The sequence below is a fragment of the Megalops cyprinoides genome, chromosome 13 (assembly GCF_013368585.1).
Source record: "Megalops cyprinoides isolate fMegCyp1 chromosome 13, fMegCyp1.pri, whole genome shotgun sequence".
Lineage (NCBI taxonomy): Eukaryota > Metazoa > Chordata > Actinopteri > Elopiformes > Megalopidae > Megalops > Megalops cyprinoides.
In genome coordinates, this window is record NC_050595.1 from 12,300,652 (window position 1) to 12,319,061 (window position 18,410).

General features: G+C 43.5%; 1 protein-coding gene across 1 annotated transcript in view; it reads left to right on the forward strand.

The window, feature by feature from the left end:
* Positions 1 to 17,136, forward strand: part of LOC118787954 (ras-related protein R-Ras2-like) — a 32,540-nt gene extending 15,404 nt beyond the window's left edge. Inside the window, exons 2-6 of the mRNA XM_036543737.1 lie at positions 10,940 to 11,027; positions 11,600 to 11,702; positions 12,933 to 13,041; positions 14,573 to 14,691; positions 15,079 to 17,136. Of these exons, the coding sequence (XP_036399630.1) occupies positions 10,940 to 11,027; positions 11,600 to 11,702; positions 12,933 to 13,041; positions 14,573 to 14,691; positions 15,079 to 15,166 (507 nt within the window). The 3' untranslated portion in view covers positions 15,167 to 17,136. The remainder of the gene's footprint in view (positions 1 to 10,939; positions 11,028 to 11,599; positions 11,703 to 12,932; positions 13,042 to 14,572; positions 14,692 to 15,078) is intronic.
* The last annotated feature ends 1,274 nt before the right edge of the window (positions 17,137 to 18,410 follow it).

The window sequence follows — 18,410 nt, forward strand, 5'->3', positions numbered from 1 at the left end:
ATTTACGAGGAATCGCCCGGTGCTGTAATGACATTTGTGCTGTGTGCGCTGTGTGACCGCAGGCCTAAAACGGCAATGGTGCTGGCCCCCTGACATAACGCCAAGAAGAGGCATCATTCCTACTGACAGACAGACCTCTGCAGAACTGGAAACCTGTGCTGTAACAATGCAAAGCTGTGGCATATCACACGAACAGTTTGGTCAAAATCTACACAGCGATGCAGCATAGAATGGATCAGGTTATAACAAAATGCATTTTGGAAAAGGGAATAATTTTCTGGGGAAACAAAACTTGCCAGACTGTGCCGGTTACCACAGATAAAATGCGAGACGTATGTTAGGGTCTTGTGATGACATCATCTGTTCTGCTTGTAAAGAATTGCTGTCAGGTTCTCCTCTGACATTTTATTTAGTCTGTCACACTGAAAACACAACAGTTACTGCTCAAAACGCAAGTCAGTCCTGAGACTGTGGTAATCAAAAGAGTAGTACTGATGTCTGTTACAGAGAAAAATAAATGAATATGGCTTTATATGTATGTCTTGTTTTAAGAAAAAAGCATATTGTAAGCATATTGTGAACTATCAAAATTGTCGGCTATCAAAGGAAAATTGGCGCTACCAGCTAAAAATTAAAAGCTAAAACTGTCTTTCATGGCCTTCCCTTCCCTCTGTAATTATTTTGTTATCTTCATTTACATTTTGCTTAGTCCCAGAGGAAGCGTATGTCTCCCTCATGAAAGTCACATTGGCATCCAATGAGACAGTTTGTCTTCTATCAAGATTTTCCTGTCATTATACCATCTGGGCAAAATATTTTGTTTCACAATATTATTAACAGTCACAGACTAGTGAAATAACTGGTACTGGAACATGAGAGAATCCCTCAGTAAAAATCTTAGCTATACAGTTACCTACATTTTCACATTTAAAAGTTAGTTTATTAGGAACCCTATTAGCTGTTGCAAATGTAGCAACTATAGTGGGGTCAAAAACATGATGAAGTATATTTTCATTTATTTGACTTAAATGAAGAAAATGTAATCATAATTATCTCAATACCAGTTGTACTCTTTACATTTAATACAGGAGGAGATTTGGGGATAAATACAGCCAGTCTGCTGGCTGCAGTGATGCCTGCACAGTTATCGTTTAAGCCTTGTACGTGGGAACTCAGTTCTAGACCTTTTACTGTATGATTCCTTGATGTGAGACCCACACCTGTATTTATTTGAATGTCTGACACCAAGATAAACTAGGTACCAAATTATACATTCAGAAATCACAGATTATATCAGACCCTGAGAGTAGAGATGGCCCTTTCAACTTCTTGGCGCGCTGGTGATTGTTCACCATATGGCTGATATGTTCCACATTCCACTTACCTACTCATGACCTCATGGGATTTTCTGAACATGTAGTCGCTACTTCCTGTAGAGTGTGAAATAGTGTTTCACATCTAAAGCCACCAAGAGTCAAAAGTTGGACTTAAGTGTGAAAAAAATATTTTTTGGCAGTTGTACTAAGTGTAAGAATAGGAGAACCCACTCGTAAAATCACTAAAAAGTCATAAAGTGACTGTAGTCATAAATTTGTTTCCAGACACTGTTCACATTTAAACCAATTTCATTCTGCTCTGAGTAAGTGGAAAAGCAAGCATTCTACAAATGAATGATAAATTCATCTATGAAGAAATTTATTTTTCTTAAGAGTTTCATGATAACATTACATTTTCTCTTCAACTGTAGGTAAAGTGAGGGTAATACAAAGCACAGTAAACAGTGTAATATGGAATGAGAAGTCATAACCAAACTATTTCAAGACATTCATCTCTAGTTCCTTGAGGAAATTAAACAATTCTAGCTGGGTATGTGTAACACACCTTTGCAAATTAAATGGTCTTTGCTATTTTTCATTTGTGGAACTTGAACTAATGAAAGTGTAGATCCACTTGTAAGATTCATTACATATTTCTAAAAGGTTCACCCACACAGAACCTCAGGACTTTAGCGGAAGGTCCTATATGCAGCTTCTAATTTAGAATTGTTCACTGCTAAATCATGATTTAACACTTTGCACTTTGATGAGAATTTTTATGCGCACAGCTCCTGATTCACTTGTTTATGAAGGAATATTAGGATGGTGTACATGTTTAGAGTCATGTATAAGTCCAGCAGAAACATCCTCTTTCTCTTCTCTCTGAGCAGGGCAGTTGTTCAGGTTCCTTCTTTTTAACCACAGCAAGACAGACCACAGCCCAGGTGTAGCTCCATGTGTTTCAGATTCACTCTTACTTGTGGAAGGTTTACTGTCATCTCACTCAGTGTTTTATATGTATTTTTAAGTGCATCCTCCTGGTGCCACACAGAGTCTAAAAGGAGGCATGTTTGGGTATTTATGTTCTTCTGGTTAAATCTGTTGAAATTATTTGAAAGGGTCTGTGTTATGCACTGATAACATCATGTAGGCCAGTCCTTTTCCACAAGGTGTGAGGTATTTGTGCAGAATGCCCTTGGGGGTGTCAAAACCAGATCATGTGCTGTCTGCAAGCCAGCAGCTATTTCGGCACCAGGCCAGCCTGCTGCCAACCAAAACAGCCTTTTCTGCCCTCTGCAGCAAAAAACACGATGCTCCACACAAAGTTGCTTGGTAACATCAACACCACCACAATGGCTTGGTTCAGCACAGATTGAATAAGGGGGATGGGGAGGCTTATCTGAGCATGTCACGTGACTATCCATGTCAGTTAGGACACTGAGGATTGTCTGCAGAGCTGTACTTTATTAACCTTGTTGTGGGGGCTGTGTACCCTGTTGGGCCACGGTTTGAATAGCCAGTATTCATGAGTCCATTTTTCTAATTGGTGGAAAAGTGGTTGATTGTGTGGGTCACCCTTGGGGAGGTTCAAATGGCAGTGGTGGCTGCAGAAGTGCCTTAGACATACACATGTAACATGTGGTGTTGTTGCAGTGTAATAAATTGCCAGAATGTACAAGCTAATTTCTTGGAACATTCTGTCTTCATTAGTCATAATCTTGCATCAACCACAGAATCCCCACTCTCTAGCCATGATTGCATGCATAGATGCAGGGTTGTCTTTGGATTTCAATCAGAGGTAAGCTGTCAATCATAAGTAAAAAAAAAAAAAAAGACTTTCAAGAAGTTGTGAATATACTGTTAAGGACATTTCCTGTCCAATATGCAAATGGGAAAACACCTTTCCAGCTGAAGGTGGCTGTGGCGTTTTCTTCTGCTTTCCACCATGCCTTTTTTGGTTTGTCATGTTTAAAAAAAAATCAATCAGGGAGAAGCCTTCTACAAATCAAAACCACATGAAGAACCTCAAATATTCAAAAACTCAATATGAAACTAAAGGTATTTGTATTTTGTTCATTTAGTTGCAGTCTGATCTCATGTTTGATTACTCCATTCTGTTCTTTGCTGTAAATTTAGGCACAGGCAATGAGGTGTGCTGATTGTAATTTCTCAGTGTATTTCTGAAAGTGTGACAATCAACACAAGGCAGGAAGCTCAGGCATAAATTGGGGGAAGGAATGGCGGGGGGAAGGCATGGTGGGGGAGTAGTGGGTAGTGGGGGGGGGGGACCAAGTGACCTTCAGCGGGGTGGACGCTTTCATTTTAGGGTGTTTTATCGTGCGTCTTTGATGTCCCCACCTGAGTGGGTTCAAACAGCGGCAGAGTTGCCTGGCCGCACTGATCTTCAGCACAGCGATTGAAAGCTTAATGCCAGGCCTTGGATGGACACTGGGGCGCTGTGTGCATGTCTCCCTGTAGCTTTGGCTTTGAGATGAAAGTGCTTATCTGGCCTCGGCTGAGAACATGCACTGGCTCTCCACATGGCTGCTCTCCCTTTGTTACGGCACAAGCTTGCCCGTATTGAGAGGGCAAGTTCTAGTCTCAAATCTCTGCGTTTTGCACTGTGTAGAGCAACCGAGAGACGTCTAATAAATTTTTTGTGTCTGTCACGCCTGACCCATGCAAGATGCTTAATATCCTCATGATGTAATCGCATCCCTAAACATTACAGTAGCTGATTCAAGTAACACGCTCGTAAGGACTGGCAGCTTCCCGCATACAGAGCTTCTTTCAATAGACCTAGGTAGTTGTGATATTTTAAGAGTAGCGGTCACCTGTAAGGGGACTCTTCCATACAAGGGCCTTTCAAAGTAGTCTGAATTAGGGGATCACATGGAGGGCAGAAACAGATGGAGACTGTAAATCAGGTCTGGAGTGGTCCTCAGAAAGTGGCACCTCCCAAGCAGAAGCTGTGCCATGGAGTGCTACACCGGAGAGGGCATGACAATTGCAGAGACACATCGCAGACATATCTGTTCATCCCACCTAAGCCCACTGTCATATTTGGACAACTGTGCCACTGTTGAAAAGGATTCCCTTTGTTGGACAGATAAAATACATGGTGCAGATGTATAGTTTAAGCCTGCTAATCATCACTGTCACGCTGGGAACGATTTTTGTGAGGTCCTGCAGGGCCTTCAATTAGGAAATGAATGGACTGATGCATCTGCCTTGTATTATGGGATGTTTATGACTGATGCATGATGGGATGTCTTGTACTCAAGCCTTAAAAGTGCTTCCTTGTCCTCTTTGTTGCTGGCCAGTAAGAGCAGTATGCATGACAGGAGAAATGGGTGTCACCTGCTTACATGTTTGGCTGCCCCAGTAAAATGTGAAAGGTCAGCAGACAGCATTTCTCTTCAGAAATGTCTTGGCTTTTGCAGTGCACAGTAAACAAAGGTGATGGAGAGAAGGAGAGGGAGGGGGGTCCCCTGTCGCCAGGCGCCTATCAGCGACACGATCTGCAGAATCAGGAAGGGACCTCACCTCGCTAAGGGTGTCGTGGCCCCGCCAGAGTTTCACCGCCATTAAAAGGTCTGGCCTCATTGTTGTCTCCTTCCCCCCTCACCCCTAATGCGGTCATTTAATCACCAGGCTCCACCTCTAACCCCCCCACCACAGGTTTTGCGTGATGTCATGAGAAAAGTGGGCGTTTCCCCAGGAAACGGGAACCTTTTGTGAGCGGTGGCGCAGAGCTTAAATCTTCCCCCAGCCTGGAGCTCAGGGGGCCTCAATTAAACGCAGGCAGGCATGGAGGCGGAGCTGATTTTGTCCATCCCGGAGGCCACCGCCGGTCTCCCATCTGCTCCGCGTTAACCCCTTGTCCCGGCCATTTGTGCGCGCAGCCATGCCTGACTTCACTCGCCCGGATCCCAGGCACCCGTGAGGGTTCAGCGGAGGTTAACTCGGTTAAAGAGCCCAACAGGATGCGGAGGCGGGGCCGTGTCAGCGGCTGGCCCTGCCGGACCTCCCATTGTTTACTGATGTTTATTTATCGGAGCGGATCCATGGCTGGCTTTCGAGGGGTCCATGTTTAGGGGGAGCTGTGCTCTGAGGCACAGCAATGTCCACAAGGCCGGTGCGTGAATCCCTGCAAGGACACTGAGTGCCTTAGCGTAATGCTGTTGGTGAACTTTGGCTATTTTGGGGGGAGGAAAATGAAGTGAGGGGTTAAAAAGAGAGAGGAAATAGATTTTTTCTGTTTCTCTCTCCCAGGGTGATCTGGAGGGTCCTGTGCTCTGGAACGAGTAGGGGCTTTTACAGTAGCTTGTCTGTGTGTGTGTGTGTGTGTGTGTGTGTGTGTGTGTGTGTGTGTGGACCCTCTCATAAGATCATTACTGATCCCTGTTGCCTTATCTTCCTGGAACTGTGTTTAGGGGACCCGTAGGAGAGTGACTGGCCAGTTCCCCAACACAGGTCACCGGAGACTCAATACGCTGGACCTATCGGAGCAGCTCAGCTTTAAGGAACAAGCACAGCCCACAATTCGCTGTAACATCAGAAAGGGATCTATCCTAATGCACTGTGCGGCTGTGAGGGGGACTGTTTCCTGTAAATGAGTTCACTCTCTGGTCACAGCGAGGCCGAAAGCGTAGGTGGTGTTCTCCAGCGTTACGGAACCCCCCAATGGAAAATATGGGATAGTCTCACCATTTCTGTTATGGGAAAATGATAAGGAGGGGCCCACTTAACATTGCAGTGAGTTACAACGTTTTATGTGAGTCTGTGGCCACAAGAATAGCAGATAAATGGCAAACCATGTTAGCTGCTACCAATGTAGTAATGCATATAAGTACCTAATAGCATGCCTTACTTCATATTTGTAAAATAGGGCATGCAGTACCCATGTGCTGTAGCAGTTGGCATCTTCTGTGTCCGCCGTGTAAATACTCAAAATCTGCATGGTCTGTAATTGCACATTCTGAAATGTAGGGGAACATTTTGGAAATTTCCTTATAAGAGGAAACCTGCGGGAAGCAGTCCACCCTACAAATGCAGGAAGGTGTGCAAGTTTACAGCATTCCTTTCTGCAGGTCCGGAATGCAAGGCGTTTTCAGTTGTGGTCTCTGTGCCCTCAGGGGGGTTTATTTCAGCGGTTTGGCATCACACAATAAGGCAACACTTGATTTGGGTCAAAAACTGTGCACACCTCTTTAAAGAAGTCAGTAAGAGTTTTAATTCACAGTGGTCACTGCTGATAGTTGCAGTAATACACCCAGGATCATGCAATACATGCGTGTCGTTATGCTGTGGTATTTTTAGCTATTGACTGTAATGCACCTTGTTGGCTGTAATTTACAGCTGTCTGTGTTTTCTTGATGTAGTGTCTTCCACAGAGCTATTCAGATCAGTGATTTTATTACATTCTTGAGAGATACCAGGCTGAGTGAGTAAATGGCTTGATTATTGATTCAGGTACCATAAATGATTAATGGGGGTGTCTTTTCAATTTGTCATCACTTCATTAAAACAGGAGGTAATTCATTGCGCTAAAAACTTGGATCCATTTTATCTGTATTTAGTAGTTTTCTACATGTTTGATGTTGAAGTGTATGGTCATTTTGTGGAGAGTGTGGATGTATGTGATTTTTGTGAAATTTTGCAAAAATCAAGAGCAGGGAAGATCCACAGCTTTTAGAACCTAGAGGGTCTGTAATAAATGTCAAATTCAAGAAAAGTAATGAATATGTGCACCTGGGTGGTTGTGAACCTGTTTTAAACAGAAAATCCAAACAGCATGTGGGCTAACTTTAATGTTTTTGGAAACATAAAAACATACGTTAGAGAGGTAGCCCACCTGTCTGCGGTGGTGCTGTGGCCTAGGAAATTACACAGCATACCTTTCTGACCTTCCATCGTCTGTGTCACATGCAACAATATTCCCCGGCCCCCCTTCCACGGTTTCTGTCTCTGCAGTCGGAAATCTTTCTCGAGTAACATTAGGGTACGTTTGAAAGCAACTCTTGCTCTGTTTTTTAAAGTTGAGGCTTGTTTAAATGGAGGAGTGCACATGGCAAGCGGTTTAGCTAAAATTGTTGAGGCCTATTTGCTTTGGACGGCTCAACCTGTTTGTTAATCTGCTCGGCGGGCGCATCCTTTTATTCTTGGTGTGGACAGCCGTCTTATTGCAGAGAGTATTTCCGGGAGGCCGCAGAATTTAATTCACAAAAATAGATGCTTTTAACCAGACCGTTAGCCACACATTTGTGCGTTGTGTTGGATTTTTCTGGTTGAATCAGTGCATAGCAAGCAGATTCACACTCAAATGAGTGGGATGATCATTTCAGATTTGAAAGACTACATATATAGACTTGGCAAGCTGTTTGTCTTGTGAGGAAGTGGTGTGTTGGCGCATGCAGAGGTTACTCCATGCCCGCTTGCATCCTCATTTTCTCTCTGACTGAGAGAGACAAAGGCACAAGACACCCTTGCTTGACTGCCACACTGCACTCAATTTCTGATGAAGCTGTATTTGCAGTCTCTTGATAAGGTTAAATGCTCAATCTGGGCACCCAGATCAGTTTCAGAAAAATATTGAAAATTGGGGGAAAATTGAAAAATTAATTCAGAGGGGAACAGTGAGCTAAGGGCTCTCTCTTCCAGAGTGTTCCAGAGGGCAGAGAGGGAATACTTCTTCTGTGATGTCACATTCTCCCAGAATGCCTTGCTGGAGCCCTCCTGCCCTTTGTATGGGTGGAGCTTCCTTCCTCTGGTCCTGAGCTGAGCTGCCCATGGTGGAGGGGTCTGGCTCTGTGTGCTGGGACAGGGTCTCTCCTCTCGTAGCATTGTGGTGTGCCAACACGCTTGCTTCTATATGCTCACCAGCAGCTGCACACGACACACACAGCTCTGCGGGAAACTGGCACAGAAGTTGTTCATCAATTACACAGAGACTGAACCAGCCCTAAAACCAAGGCCGCTTCTGAGGACAGATTAACACATTTCATGTTAGATGAAACATCTGAAGCTCCATAGAAGGCTTCATTGATTGTGATCATGAACGTTCATACAGGGGTGATTAAAACCCTATCTTTTTGAAAGAAGAGCAAATGGGTGAATTCCCCAGATCAGGCAAGTGATGGGATATTTAAGGCATAAGTGGGAAGAAACCTGGAATGCATTAACCATTCAGAACCAGTATGAAGCACTGCTACTGCAAAGGGATAAAACAGAATCGCAGGTCCGCTGTGGATCCAAACGTGGTGTAGAGGTGCAGTTGTCCAGGCCACGCTCTTGACTTGAACTCTTGAGCACTCTGCCCCCTGAGCAGCTCTCTGCAGGTGAGACTGCATTGGTTTCTCCGCTGTTCAGACCCAGCAGTGACGTCACTGTCAGGCTGAGGAAGAGATCAGATATGGTCATTGTATGTCAGGGCATGACGGATGGCCCAGTACAGTTTTACAGGCCATTTAAGATGAGTCACAGTCTGCACACAAGGCCTATTCATAAATCTCTTAAATTCAAACAAGGCAATGGAGACCTGTCAGTTCTGTGGAATAGTGGTATGGGAATTAAGCAATTGATTCTCTGTCTTGAAGATACAGTGCTTTTTCACTCAACAGTAATTCAGCAGAATTACTTCAGACAGGGCTGTCCCGTTGTCCAGGTGGTTAATATGTCATATGTAAGTACTGAATAAGGGAGTTTGCTATTCTGGTAAAACATGTGGTGTGCTGACGTGTGTGTCCCAGGGGTCATTGCTGAAGTTTGTTGTCATATTCCCAAACACTTACTTCCTCATTCATGTGGTGTATACCTTTTGCTTAAACTAGTGAAGCAGTTGCCTTGGTTCCACTTCAAGGACTTCAGAAATCCCCTTTTCAATACTGTAAGAGAGAGTGTTTGGATGTATTAAGAATTTTATAAATGTCCCTGGTAAAGTCTGTTGAATTTGTGTGTTAACAGATTGAAATGAACATTTCATAAGGAGTTCATTTTCAAGCACTTGTTGACTATCTCAGAACATCAAATATATATGTATGTCTCGTTGTGGAAGTGTACACATCCTGTCCCCGTACTGTCGCTATACTTACTGTATGCACTTTTGTACGTCGCTTTGGATAAAAGCGTCTGCTAAATGAATAAATGTAAATAAATGTAAATGTATGTCTTGTTTTCTTTGAATGCCGCTGGCCAGGTAAACTGCTGATTGTTCTTCAGAGAGCAGCTCCAGCCACCGTGTAACTGCAGTGGTTTGTGGAACATGAATATGTACTCTGCACTAAAATGAGAGGAACAAGTTTGAGCCAACCATAGCCCTAATTTTCACTATGTGTGACTGACCATAGCCCTGACTTGGACTACACATAACCCACCGTAGCTTTGACTTGGACTGCATGACTGACTGTGAGCCTAATTTCCACCGCACGACTGACTGTGGTCATGGTTTCAGCTGTACAACTGATCAATGTCCTGGTTTGGTCAACACAACTGACCGTCATTCTGACTTGGACTGTGTGACCAGCCATAGCCATGAGTTTGGACTGGTTGAGTCTGGTCTGTGCTGCAGGCAGGAAATCCATGGGGCGGGCTGCATACTCAGGTCTGCTGATGAATAATTGAAAAGCTGTGAGTGACAGAGTACTGGAGACTTGAATGCGCCGCATACAAAACGAGAGTCCGTGTAGCATCAGAGATAGCCCAGCCATGCACTTAGCCTACAACATTTCTCTCTGCGTCAGCACTTCAGTAGGAAAAGCCTTTGAGAATCTCTCTCAGCTGCAGGGGTATCCATTCAACAGAAACTGATGTTTGTTGCAGGGGGTAGTTCCGTCTACTGTGACGCACTTTGTGTAAGTCTCATGAAAATCTGTGATTCATGTCATAACAGTGTCATTTTTATTGGGCATAAACATCATGCTTAGTTAAACTTGTTTATGTTTTCGTGGAATTTAAGGTGTCACTATGACTAAACACATTTTGGGTGATCCAGTTGGCTGTTTAGTTACTGCGATGGTGCACAGTGATACTACTGCATCTCGTAGCAATTTGTAACCTTGTATCCCTCAACCCGTTCCCTCAAGGGAGGCCAAGGAGTCATGTTAAAAAATGTGAATAATGTGCTGCTTCAAGTCCCCCGTGTCCTCAGCTGCTGGCGTGTTTAGATTATCGGGAAAGCTCTTTCGCATGTGGGCCGAGCGCGGCCCATGTTTGCGGTTAATTAACAAGCTTTGGAAGCGATTAGCGTAATTGTCGGACTGGAAGCCATGCGGAATGTGCCGTCCGCATGAAAGAGCTGTTTTGACTGCAAACAAGGCGGGATGACCTTGTTCCCGGAGCCGGCCGACACAGCGGGGCCCGCTTGGTCCGGCCGGTTGAGCGAGCCCTTATTTACTCCGCCTTTCAAAACAAATCGAGTTTATCAAAGCGTTCGTATCCTGCATACTTAACGGCGCTGCGGGCGTTGGGGCTGTCAGCTAAACTGTTATAAAGTTCACGCAGCTAGGATTCACCTTCTGGAAAATGTTTTTGATTGCGGACTCACCTTTAAGAGGCGTTGCGTTGTGCGCTCTTCCAATAACACAGTGGTACTAACGTCCTTTCCCCCCCCCTCTTTCTTTCAGTCTTACTTTGTCACCGACTATGACCCCACGATTGAAGACTCCTACACAAAGCAGTGTGTGATTGACGAGAGGGCAGCCCGCCTGGACAGTAAGTGTGCTGCCGATGGAGGAAACGCAGCCACATCACAAACGCTCCAGAGTGTCCACAAAAGCCCCTTCATTCAGAAAATAAACACGCAGCTGGGAAACGTTCATTTCGCTTAAAGTGCGAGGAGCCGCACTTCTATGAACTATATCTGGTTAGGGGGCAGTTGGTTTGGAGTCGCGCCAGTTATGATGTATGTTTTTTGTAATGTGACACTTATAATGAGAATAACAGGAAATACAAAATAGGGTGCCAGTTCACAACTGCAAATTGTAAACATCAGAAACCAATGAAGTTACCTCTGGCCTACTTGTGTGTATTTTTGAAGCTGTAAGAATCCCCTTATAGTTTATGGTTATGTGTGATATTTAGTGTGCACATGCATATGTGTTATTGCTTGGTTGCTTTATACATGTACGTATATATAGATATGCGCGCCGGACAGATGATCTTTGTTAGCTGTTTAGTCTGCGTTTAACCTGTGCCCAGATGTCATGTGCTGTGTCATTTCTGTGACTGCACTTGGTGAGGTGTTCTCTGTGAGTGACTGATGAGGTCTCCCTGGTGTTTGTCAGTCCTGGACACAGCGGGACAGGAAGAGTTTGGAGCCATGAGAGAACAATACATGAGGACAGGGGAGGGCTTCCTGTTGGTCTTCTCCGTCACCGACAGAGGAAGGTGGGTGGGACACGAGCCGCTTGTCGCCTCCGCTGACCGCTCTCTCCTTCTCTCTTACTCTAGACCCTCCTCCCCGTCTTTCTTCCATCACACCTCTCTTTCGTCCTCTGCCAACCTGCCTTTTTTTTTTTAGCTGAGTCACTTGTATTTCACTGTGGTCCCATTTCCCTCTCTTTATCTCTCACTTGTTCCCCTCCCTTTTCTCCATTGCCCTGACCTTCACCACATCACTCTTTCAGTTTTGTTTGTATAAAAAAAAAAAAAAAACTTATCACGCCCCTTTTTAAGTTTCCATTTCCTCCTCTACCTTGCTGGATGGTATACTGTGAGCCCCGGCCCATCAGTAGTATTCCGTGTGCGGACCTGCTGTTAAAGTGCCATGTGTCCCTTGAGCCAGTAAACAGCCTTTCCTTCCTCGGTTTATGTTATTCAGCTCTGATTTCGACCCAGTTTACTGAGCAGTCATAAAGCTGTTGGGTCACTGGAATTCAGCCGTGTGTGGGTAGGCTTTGTTTACTCCCGTTGCTGAAGGGCTGTTGTGTTCTGTGCTGTTTGGTTGAGCACTGAGGGTACGCTCTTAAGCATGTGGAACAACAGTGAGCTGGAAGCAGGCCTTCTGCTCATTGCAAAGTCATCTGGCTAACATAACATTCTCGCAACATTTCCAGAACACCATAGCGGTGTACCGTGAGGGGAACATGTTCCACAAGGAGTTCCCCCTGCTTGACTCACTGTCTGATTCAGACTCGCAAAAACCCGTCAAGAAGAGGAAGAGGTTTCATTCACAAGGCTTCTGGGCGGGGGTGAGGGAAGGGAGGGGTCGGGGGGGCACCACATTCCGTTTAGATTTTCCAGGAGATGGAAACCCTCACGCTGAAATGAAAGGGAAAGCCTTCAGCGCTTTCCTCAGCGCCTCCTGAGCCAATGATTGCGTGCTTCCAAGCGTTAGAACATTGCACATGAAATGGGCCAACATGTCATGTGGTGGTTGGCACACTGAACTTTGGACCCTAGATTTGTAGGTTCAAATTCAGGGTGGGGACACTACCTCAATGCTCTCTTTAGGTGCTTCATCTCAACTTCACCTTCATCTACAAATGGGTTCAATGAAAGTGTAATGATTTTCTTAAAGTTGCGATTCCATAATGTTGATTCTGAGACTTTTTACTAATGGAAACACTACCTTACTCCCCGGAGCACTGCTGTATTTTATTTTTTGTTGTTTTCCAGTTTTGAAGAAATCTACAAATTCCAGAGACAGATCCTTAGGGTAAAGGACCGTGACGATTTTCCCATGATCCTCGTGGGCAACAAGGCAGACCTGGAGCTGCAGAGACAGGTGAGCTGCACAGTGCAGGCCTGGAGGTTTCGCAAGGACTTACTGTCCACATTCTAAAATCTGTCACCAAAGACACCAAGGTACTTCATGTCAATATAACTAAATCTCTCAGTCTTGGAGGCTTCGCAGGGACTCCCTGTCCGTATGAATAAATTTCCTATCGAAGACAAAAGGCACTTCCTTTCTGTAGTATTAAATCCCACAGTCCTGGGGGGTTTCGGAGGGGCTTCCTGTCTGTACTGGTAAATCTCCCTTAAAAACTCCAAAGCACAAGCCAATAGTGTACAGTGAGGCAAGGCAGCCTTGTCTTACATGTAGACTTGGAAGCAGTTAGACATGATGATGATGAAGGAGCAAAGCTTTAGGGATCGAACAGCTGAAAACAATTGTCTCATCCACTGAGCAGAGCCACCCAGCTCAGCAGATTGGCTGAAGTCCTGGGCATTGGCATAAAGTGCTGGTCCGCGTTAGGAAATGGGAGAATAATTGAAGTAAAAGGGCAGGTGACATCTGTTTTCCAGAGAGGGGGAGGAGGAAAGTAACTGTGCAGGGACTGCTACTCGCCATGGAAACAGGCCTCCATCACACTGAAAGCTGTATTGGACTGAGAACAAGGTCCAGCTTAACTAGAACGAATGACAGAACACTTTAAAATTGCATCATCAGTTTGATTGAGTCAGCTTGCAAGATGTCTGATCCCACTCGTGTAATCAAAAACTGTGCTTTACTAGAACTCGGTGCCCTGATGTGCACCACCCCATTCTATAATTGCATGCGGACAGCGGTGTGACCGCAGCCTGTCCATGACTGACTATACTGTCATCTAGTGGCGGGAAAAATGAGCTGTAACTGAAAGGTCAATCTCATTGAACTATTCATAGTTGTTTGCATGCATTAGTTAAGTTGAAAGATGGCTCAATGTTGTTATTTGTTTGAGTTTAAATCAATTTAAAATGATTTAAACTGATATATAGGAAAAAGTACCTTAAATTATTCAGTTCTATTCAGAACAGTTCAGGACAGTTTCAGCTCAGCTCAACACTAGTTAGATCAGTATAGTTAAATGCTTGTATTTAGCACATCATAACATTTGTAAACAAATTTCTTTAATTCCATATATAGAAGTTGGATTTGGAAGCACTGCTGAGCAAAATACTTTTTCCTTTCTTGATTAAACTAGATGTTTTGAATATATTACATGGAATGCAGAAACACATAGACAATAGTATAATGGCAAAATGTTTTGGGGAAAACAAAGAAAATGCTTCTTTAGGGCCCATGTGGCCATGTAAGCTTTTATGGTGACCCATAACACTTTAAGATAGGGTTACTTTTAAACGGCTTTTGTATATCAACGCTTATTTGTGATCTTCAGCAGCCAGTTCTTCAGAAACGTTTTTTCACGTTTCCAGCAGAGGGCATTGGACATTACAACACTGTTTTGTTAGTACTAGGTCTGTGTTCTTTTCCAAACCATTTATGGGATCTCTTAGATGTAATGGGTCCTGAATTTTATGATCTTCCCTTCCAGGTGACTCAGGAGGAGGGACAGCAGCTGGCCAGACAGCTGAAAGTAACATACATGGAGGCATCAGCTAAGATCCGCATGAACGTAGACCAGGCCTTTCACGAACTAGTTAGAGTAATAAGGTGAGTGAGACAGAGGAATCTGACAGTTAACACAAGATGTATCGCCCTATAATGCAACAGGTATTGATTTATTGTCGACATTAAGTGGTGGTTCTGTGAAAATGTAAAGCACAGTGAAAGTGTTTGTTTTGACATCACAATCATTTGCATATCTCTCTAAGGCCCGCTGACTTGGCATATTGTATGCTTGGTACATCCAACTAGACCTTTTCACTGGGTTGAACATTTTTTTAATACTTAATTTTTTGAAAATGCATTTTACTTCAAGCTCCAAGTGAAAATACCATTGCTTCTGTATAACTACTGTGTTGTGTTAAAAAATGCAAGCATAAAATTGTCAGGAATTTCTGCTATGTTTCAATATTTTTTTTTTTTTTTTTTTTACAGAAAATTCCAGGAGCAGGAGTGCCCACCCTCACCAGAGCCCACACGGAAAGAGAAGGACAAGAGCGGCTGCCATTGTGTGATCGTCTGAGTGGGCCCTCTCACTGCCACTCACCCAGCTGCTGTCACTAGTCCCCGCCCCCTGCCTTCTGACATCACATCCTGTGTGGATGAGTGCTGCCTTCTGCACCTGCATGACTGACAGTAGTGGTCTCCACGACAACCTTGGAGGCGCCAGCCAGGGACTACACTAAACGGAAGAACAAGGAAAACTGACGGACAACCACTCAACACACAGAAAAAAGTACCATCCCAACACGCGTGTGCAAAAACCTCCTAACACTAAACACTGCTTAAAGAATTCCATTTTTTTGTATGTTGAAGGACAATTTATGGCCTTGGCATTTGTCTTAGTGACATTTGTATTTTTGACGAAATGATGATGAAACAAAATGATAACAAAACCTATCTGGAATGTCAGTTGAAAGAAAAAAGAAAAAGGAAAATGGTTTTTAGCAACAGGTATTTTGGCCTTATGGACTGAGGTGTTGTAATTGAGCTTTGAGTGTGTAGTGCCATATTCATTTTTACATTCATGTGCTAATCAGCTACTGTGCATAAGTGAAATTTGTTGTGATTTTTGAAAATGCATCTCTAATTAATTAAATTACTGAAGTACAGTAAGTGAGGTTGATGAGCTTGGTCTGATGTACATAAACATAGTTATATACATGTATGTATGTATGTATAGTATGTACACAAACAGCCAAAAAACAGTGATGCCAAGTTTGTGTTCTGTTGTAGGCCAGTGTTTCCACTTTTGTGTCTTTGAACGCATTCGTTTCAGTGGCCACATCCACTCAATCTGCTTTTTCCCACTCATTAAAACTTGCTCAGTAAGAGTAAGGAAATTAGTTGAGCTGGTTATCCTCAAAACCAGATTGCCCAAGCATGCACTTCTCGGGCTCATCCTCTGTAGACATCCGCAGATTAGCCAAACCAAAAAGAAACTGCAGTGTGCTGAAGATTAAGAGCAAGACATTGAACCATAGGCACCTCTCCAGTTTTGCTGACAAAGCAGAGTTTTGGCCACAAAGGATAGTATTTCCTGTCAGCCTCTGAATTTTTAAAACGATCCCGTATTTGAGAAATTCTTAGGACTTGATTCTCTCATGTGAAAGAACTGACAGTTTTTTGCTGTTGATGCTTAAGTGTTAAACAGTTATGCAGAATAAGTTTCTTGTTGGCTTACAAAGTTGTCACCATAAGTGTAGTTGCAGTTAATTTTGGTTTGGCCTGATCTCAGGAGGAAGTGTGTGCCTTTACTTTGGTCATTAAGGATTGTCCCACCACGTTACCCGCCAAAAGGAACTTGGCTTTTCACAGCCAGGGTTTGCATCACAGTTAAGAGATTTCACCCATTTGTTTTGTCTTCCTTTTCGATGTGAGTATTTCTGGATAAGGGATACAATGAAACTTGTAGTTTTTTGTTTGTTTAATCTTCATGTAATATAAGGAAAATAAGGATGGAAAGGATCGATTTGACAGAGATGATTAAATGTTTTTTGCTATATACTTTTATACATTATTTTCTTATCAAGACTAGTTAACAAGTATTTTTATATGTTTGTATGCTCTCACAGCACAAATGTGTATATGTAAAGAGGAGTATTTAATTCTCTTGGTTTGTTTTTAACTGAAAAGACTAGGCCTGCTTTTGTGAAACAGGTCAAGAACATGTCCTCGCTGGTTGTCCCTTCACCTTGACAAGCCTTCAACCCGCCCACAGTTCAGTTTCCACCATTGTGTTAGACTGACCCGATTCCGCTGTCCCCATATGCCCTGCAGGGGGCACCAGCTCAATTCTGTAGATTGTGGTAGGGGTCACAGAAACATAGAATATTCTGCTGTCCTGAGGAGTATCCAAATGACTCTCCCTTATTCTACTAGAGTTGTGTGTGTTCATTCAATCCATATTTTTTTTTCTAAGTCTACCCTCCTGTATAGCTTCTGGTGCTGTAATAAAATTAAGATTAAGGCAACTAAGACAATAACTGATTTTATTTTTTGTGTTCCAATTTTTCTTTGCTTGTGTCTTTCTTTTTTTCTGAAGAAGTCTTAGAAGTCTTGAGGGAGGCTGTACTGAGCTGACTACATTTCCCAGTGCTTCCGCAACGCCATCTTATATGCTGTGCACTGGGAAGGTCTAAAAAGTGAGGTCCCAGCCAAGGGAAAATCAGATGGAGCTCTAATTCTAAAGAATATTGTAGAACCAAGAGATGCGTGTATCATTCAATAAATTAATTCAATTCAACTGAATGCAGTGCTCTCAAAAAAGAAAACCATTTTGAAGATAGTACCATCAATCATATCATAGAGAACAAAAGTGGTTAACATAAATACATGATTTATGTTGTTAAAATGTGGTAGGCATCCTGATGTATTTTCTTTGTGTTTGTGTATTTGTCTTCTCAGGACACCTTCAATCATTCATTAGACTGGAAATTCCACAAACTGCCTGATAGATTGTGACATAAATGACCACTAGAGGGCACTAGTAGCCTTGCTCCATGCTGCTGTGACACCATCATGCCCATGAACCCAGGATGGGTTCAAATTTAAGTATTTCTGGTACAGAACTGCAACTTTTGGAAAACATGGTCTGAATCTAAGCAAAATATTATGTTGAAGGTCCTTTTGTGGCCTTTTTTTTTGACAAAGTTGCTATTTCAAGGGGAGTTTGTTCTGGACAAGAAGCATCTAATAGTCACTGAAAGGAAATATAGCTAGGGTGGTTGTGTATTTCTGATGTAACAAGTCTTTTGGATATTGTATTCCTCCTAGTTTTCAAACTAAACCTAGTGGAAGGAAAGAAAATGTATTGGCTATTATTATTATTGTTGACAGGGGATAACACATACAAATGCAATGATTTATTGCGAAAACACTGGCACGATTGTTATTTCCCTTTTGAGCGAGTGCGTAAGACTACTCGCGTGTATTGCGAGGAGGTAGCTCAGGTTAACGGTGGAATTAAATTTCAAAAGCTGCAGTCACATCTGCTGTTTTCTGTTAGGAAGGGCCAGGACCTTGTAGTCAAGGGAAAGTGACAGGCCCTGCTTGCCCCCCTAGGGCAACGGTGCGGCGTCTGGGCCGGCCCCTGTCACGGCATGGCATTTTCCAGTTGGTGCCGCTCTCTAAAGGGGAATCAAATGTGATCATCCAAGGCTGAGAGAGGAACGAGGCCCGATGCAGAAACAAACAGGAAAAGGCAAGTGGATGCGCACCGTCACGCTGAAACGAATACAAACACAGAGCGCAGCGGGAAACGCTGT